This window comes from Anastrepha obliqua, unplaced genomic scaffold, assembly GCF_027943255.1.
Source record: "Anastrepha obliqua isolate idAnaObli1 unplaced genomic scaffold, idAnaObli1_1.0 ptg000023l, whole genome shotgun sequence".
Taxonomy (NCBI): domain Eukaryota; kingdom Metazoa; phylum Arthropoda; class Insecta; order Diptera; family Tephritidae; genus Anastrepha; species Anastrepha obliqua.
This window is the reverse complement of record NW_026562184.1, coordinates 1,442,620-1,448,981: the sequence shown is the minus strand read 5'-3', so window position 1 is coordinate 1,448,981 and position 6,362 is coordinate 1,442,620. Positions and strand designations below refer to the sequence as shown.

Below are 6,362 nucleotides of genomic sequence, written 5' to 3'. Positions count from 1 at the left end.
AACAACCGCGCTGTTAGTTCTGCTTTCTCCAAACTGGATAAAGAGGCAAAGCGAATGGGTTTGGTGGTGAACGAGGACAAAACGAAGTACCTCCTGTCTTCAAACACACAGTCGGCGCACTCGCGTATCGGCACCCACGTCACTGTAGACAGTTATAATTTCGAGGTTGTAAAAGACTTCGTCTATTTAGGAACCAGCATTAACACCGATAACAATGTCAGCCTTGAAATCCAACGTAGAATCTCTCTTGCCAACAAGAGCTACTTTGGACTAAGTAGGCAATTGAGCAGTAAAGTCCTCTCTCGACGAACAAAACTAACATTCCACAAGGCTCTCATCATGCCCGTCCTAACGTTTGGCGCAGAAGCTTGGACGATGACAACATCCGATGAAGCGACGCTTGGAGTGTTCGAGAGAAAGATTCTGCGTAAGATTTTTGGACCTTTGCACGTTGGCAACAGCGAATATCGCAGACGATGGAACGATGAGCTGTATGAGCTTTACGACGACATAGACATAGCGCAGCGAATAAAGATCCAGCGGCTACGTTGGCTGGGTCATGTCGTCCGAATGGATACAAACGCTCCGGCTTTGAAAGTATTCGATGCGGTACCAGCTGGTGGTAGCAGAGGAAGAGGAAGGCCTCCTCTGCGTTGGAAAGATCAGGTGGAAACTTCATGCAGGCTAGATAAATTATATGAGCTAAAGAAGACGCATTTGAAGGCAATCGAGGCTGTTAAAAAGGAGAAACTGGAGGAAATCAAAATTGCTAACGCTATTAAAAGAGAAAAGCTGGAAGAAAATAAAAGGCATAACTATGTAATGGAACAAATGAGAAGGAAAGAGATTGAATACAAATAAGGAAAAAATAAAAGACTGCTTGGAATACAAGAACTGGAGACATGCAAACGCCAAAACAATTAATTAATTTAATAATGAGACTTATAAGCTAAGATTTTATGTAACTGAATTATGGATGGACGTCGTGAATTTCAGGAAAGTTTAACTCCGCTTCGGCATCGGGTGTATCGGGTATATTCGCTCTGAAATGAATGCAGATGTTATGCAAGCAACAAGTAACATTTACAATTTGTGCTGGTTTCTCTGGAGCGTAGTGTAGTTCTCGTCCACCAAGAATGCACCTCCATCGGTTCTTTAAAACACCATTAGTTCTTTCAATTATGAAAGCATTTCGTTGAACTTAATTTCTGCTTGGTTCGACGTCCGATAAGGAGTAATAAGCCATGGTTCTAACGGATATCCAGCATCACCTTAATAAATAATTGGAAATAGATTTTCTCGGTTAAGATATATTTATAAATATGTGAGTATATAAATTTATAAAATAAAATTTAATAAATGAACAATTTTTACAAATGTAAAATTTTACCTAACAACCAGAAAGTTCTTTCGTGGTTTGAAAATTGTGTCTCATAATGTGAACGTAATTCGCTAACGTTCCAAATTAGCGAATCATGACTATCACCCGGATGAGAAGCGTCGACGTAGCGTATTTTTAATTCATGGTCACATACCTATTATTGTAAAGAATCATTAAATGTACTTCAGAAAGGATTTAATAACTTACCAGCATAACATTTAAGCTGTAATAACCCTTTCTGTTGTAGTATAGATGACTATTTTCGGATGGCGCAATTATCTTAACGTGCGTTCCATCAACGCAAACGACAACAGGTGGAATTTTATGATTAATGTAAAAAGCAGTCGCAATTTTACTTTTTTCTTCGGCTGTCACTGGAAACTGTATCCACCTTGGACATAGATATTGTTCAAATATAAAGAGGACGTCCACAAGTGCTTTGCAGAAACTGGACTGCGCTAGCCCCACGTCGTGGTCTTTTCCCACATCCGTCTGGTAACCGCCTTCCGCAAAGAAAAACCAAACATGCACTTAACTTTACTACTGGAGTAACAGCAAACTGCTTCCTAGCTGGTCGTGTATGAGTCGTCACCACTTTTAGCAAGTACTCAAACGCTGGTTTATTCAACCTGAAAAACTTCTGAAATCTGTTTAAACAATTAAAAAAAGTTGAATATTTGGTTATTTTAACACACTTTTCTTCACTCGTTACAAAGATTGAGGCATCTCCAAGGGGCTCATTAAGTCCCGGAGTTTCCTCCTCGCCACTCGTGGCCCGTTTAATTGCTCCCTTTCCCCTTCATTTATTTCACTCACTAACATATTTAATGCTAAGCTATTCATTTTTCAGTTTCCTATTTAAATGCAATTTATATTTCGCAAAAATAAACAATATTCACATTTTAAACGCATTGCAAAATTGACAACAATAAGCAAAACAGCTGATTTCGAAAAACACAAGTGAGAAAAAATCCTACTCGCCAAAAATCCCTTTCCCTAAGGGTTTAAAATTGGAGGAATTTTTCTTAGGGGAATTAAAAATGCGGAAAGGAGAAATTCCGCGAGAATATTTAGGATTGGGCTGTGTTATATGTTCACAATAAGATTAAAACGAGTAAATTCGATGAAAAATCATATAAAACCATTATTATTGGGTATAAGCCCAATGGCTATAAATTGTGGGATGTGATTAAAGAAAAAATTATTGTTGCTAGAGATGTTATTGTTGATGAGACAAATATGATTTATTCTAGAGCAGTTAAAGGTTATAAACCAGAAGTCCTAAATGAGAGTAAGGAAAGTAAAAATGAGAAATTTCTGAACGAAGGTAAGGAATGTGATCAGACTAATTTCCGGAATGATAGTACGGAAGGTGATATATCAGAAGTGCAGAACAAAAGTAAAGAATGTGATCAGCCTTATTTCCGAAATGATACGAAAGGTGATAAGCCAGAATTCCTGAATGAAAGTAAGGAAAGTGATCAGCTTAATTTTTCTAATGAAAGTAGAAAGAGAAAACAGAGATCAGTTATCTCCTGAATAAGAGTAAGGAAATATGTATCCAGAATGAGAGTATGGATTGAGCTGAACAATCAGAAAATTGTTTTCAGAAGAAAACTGATCCAAAAGTAGCAACTAGAAAAAGTGAAAGGTATTATATGCTCACATAATTTTTTATGAATTTCCAAGTTCATTTGAGGAAATAAAACTCAGAAATGATAAACCTGCTTGGGAGGAAGCAATAAAGACAGAATTGGAAGCTCATGAAATTAATAACACCTGGACAATTACTAAGAAGCCAGTAAATAAGAATATCGTTAACACTAGATGGGTATTTTAATGAACTAGGAATTCCAATTAAATATAAAGCTAGACTAGTTGCAAGAGGATTTACTCAAAAGTACCAAATTGATTATGATGAGACGTTTGCGCTCCTGTTGCTATAATTGCAAGTTTTAGATCCATTCTAGCATTAGCAGCTCAATATAATATAAAAGTTCATCAAATGGATATTAAAACAGCATTCCTTAATGCTATTTTAAATTAGGAGATATACTATATGCAACCACCTCAAGGCGTACCATGCGATGCAGAAAATATTTCTAAGTTAGATAAGGCAATTTACGGACTTAAACAGGCAGCTAGGTGCTGGTTTCAGGTGTTTGAGCAAGCATTGAAAGAATGTAGCTTTATAAACTATCCAGTAGATCGCTATATATAGGGTAGGTCATGTAAAATTTGCTTTTTGAATCGGCTATAAAAAAAAAAATCAATATTTTTTTAAACTTTTTTTTTTTATTTTGAATATTGAACATTGTCATTTATGAATGAAATATAATATCGTTCAAATGACTGCCACGACTGGCTTTACAGTAGGCCATTCGATCAACCCAATTTTTAAAGTAGGAACTCTTCTACGAACTATTCTTGGTCGTCCTCTAGGCATATTTTAAAATTAAATATGGATGTACTTTTTTCTTAAAATAAATTCTATTTTGCGTCTGTCCAAACCTCTTTCTAATTTGCACTGTTACCGTTGTTTTAAGTGAATTGACAAATTTCAAGTCAATTGTCAATTCATATCAATTATTGCCATCACAACAAAATTTTGAAAAAAATTCGCAGCACCCGTTGGGACTATGTTCATGAATACATATTTATTAGTAAAGAGAACAAAACAAAACAATTATTGAGAACACAAATGTATACAATGCTGTGCTCATTAGAAAGGGAGCTAAACAAAGCAAACGTACTCATATATGTGCGTTTGTGTGTCATCCCGCTTTGCATAGACATCGCTGTTATCAATATGAAAATTTTGATAACTTTACACGCAAATATTTCATGAACAAATTAACCAATTTTAATTTTTATAATTTTCCGGAAATATGCTCATCAAAACCTTTCTTTTGATATATATTTCATATCTGTACGTGTTGTAGTTTAGTCAGAATAAGAGCCATGTTTTAAAATAATACTATAGATAATACTATAGAAGAAGATAGAAGAAGAAGATTATTGCGATCACAACAAAATTCTGAAAAAAATTCGCAGCACCCGTTGGGACTATGTTCAGGAATACAAATTAATTACATTTATTTTGAGAAATGTAAAAAAAATAATTTTTTCGGAGCAAGCTCCTTGTTATTTATTCACTTGTCAAATTAAGACTAACTGTTACAGAGTTACTTAAAGCTATTGTAACTTATCCATCACCTCATTCACCTGCCGTGCAACGTGATCGTGTTCCCGGAATTTCATGTATTGCCGTTCACACGGTTTGTAGCAAACATAGCGTCAGCAAAAAGGTTTTAGAACGGAAGCGCGTGCAGCGAATGAACTTTCAGCGTAAGCGGTGTTAACTCCTCCCTTCTTAAGAACGATTGTCCTCGATCGTCTTATTTAAAAATAGGGTAGGTCATGTAACCGAAGATTCGAATAACTAATGGTGGGTCCGAGTTGGCTATTGATTGGGTTGATTGGTGCAGCTGGGAGATTCGCTGACGAGCTGGTCTTTAGATCGACTATTGTGAGTGGTTCATTTGGTACTTCTTGAATGATAACCTTTGACTTGGGTTTTATCCAGAATTTAAAGGTTATTACGATTGCTGTTAGGATGATTGCTAGTCCTAGCATTGTGCTCTTGTTTACTGCTCTTGTTTACTGCTGAAACTGTTTTTAACAGGTTTATTCTTTTTGTGTTGTTAATTTGCAACTCGTTGAGGGCTTCTAATGACAAAATGCTGATGCGTTCTTTTTCTAACGGTGTTGGCTGTATAATCGCTGGTTCTGCTATTAGTGTTGGCATTTCCATATTGGTGAATGTTTCGTTGTTGATACTTAGTGATGTGTTGTGGAATTTAATTAGGTATGTACCCATAATTGATCTCTGCTCTCTTTCCGTTTTTACTGTTCCATTGAAATCATTTAGTAGAATTATTCCGGGTTGTATCTCTTCTATAGTCGGTATGTGTTGATTGTTGCTTATCGTACAAAGTGAATTTTGACTACTTATTAATTGAGGGATGCAGGTACTATTACTAATGTTAATTACTTTGCTTCTTTCACAAATTTTTATTCCATTATATTTCGTACATTTATCTTTAATACCATATATATCATTTTTATCTTTTAAAATTTCTTCAAAATCAAGTTTGATAATTTCTTTGTTTCTCTTAACTGATCTTATTATAATATACTTATAAGTAATGTTACTCGTTAGTGGTATTTTTACCAAGTACAAAATTCTTGATTCTTTACTTATTATATTAACTTTTGCATATTCTAATGCTTCTTCAATTGATGCGAATGGCATTCTTTCTTCTTTTAATTTCATAATCGCTATTTCAATTTCTCTTTTATTCAATAATATTGTGTTAATGATTCCAATTTTTGCCCATTGAATGGCATACTTTATATTTATTAATTCTTCTTTGATAATTCTTATTCTACTTTCAAGATTCAATGTTATTTCACTTATTACATAATTATCTTTCCTTATAGAGTTTAGTAACTGATTTCCTAGCTTGGTTAAATTGTTAATTCTTTCGTTAAAAGCTTCATTAATTATTACTTGTTCATTATTGTTTTTCTTAAGTTCATTTAAATCATTATTCAAAATTTCAAAATCCTCGTGGTCTGGAGTACCTGCAATATACTTCCATACCGTTCCTAATGCATTTATTGCTCTCTTAGTTCTAAATTCCTTTTTAGGTCTTATATTTGAAAGTATTTCTAATGATATATCTATTTGAGATTTGAGGATGGGGTAGAAAAGGTTGTTTATGGGAATGTTCTTGTCGAGGTATGTAAGTATGTCCTTTAGGAAATAGTCGTATTGGTCCAAGTCAATAAGATGTATTATCTTAAATGTTCCTTCCTGTATCTTAGCTTATCCGTCATTAATCGTTATTATGTGATTTTTTGTGTAATCCAATATTTCCGTGTCCGTTAGACTAGTGGTCGTCAAGATAAGTATGAT

The 6,362-nt window shown here is 34.6% G+C and overlaps 1 protein-coding gene across 1 annotated transcript; it reads right to left on the bottom strand.

The window, feature by feature from the left end:
• Window positions 1–1,179: 1,179 nt before the first annotated feature.
• Window positions 1,180–3,346, bottom strand: LOC129251486 (putative nuclease HARBI1). The gene is made up of 4 exons (XM_054890821.1): window positions 3,276–3,346; window positions 1,589–1,772; window positions 1,391–1,535; window positions 1,180–1,271 (listed from the first exon to the last, which is right to left on the bottom strand). The coding sequence occupies exons 1-4, from the start codon at window positions 3,344–3,346 to the stop codon at window positions 1,180–1,182; spliced, it is 492 nt and encodes a 163-aa protein (XP_054746796.1).
• Between the last annotated feature and the right edge of the window lie 3,016 nt (window positions 3,347–6,362).

Bases quoted from the DNA above. Each gene is read 5' to 3' on its own strand.
- LOC129251486 (XM_054890821.1), bottom strand. From the start codon at position 3,346: ATGGATCTAAAACTTGCAATTATAGCAACAGGAGCGCAAACGTCTCAT. The intron at 1,773-3,275 runs GTAAATCCTCTT...TCTATGTCCAAG, and splicing joins AATCAATTTGGTACTTTTGA to GTGGATACAGTTTCCAGTGA. The intron at 1,536-1,588 runs GTAAGTTATTAA...TTACAATAATAG, and splicing joins ACAGCTTAAATGTTATGCTG to GTATGTGACCATGAATTAAA.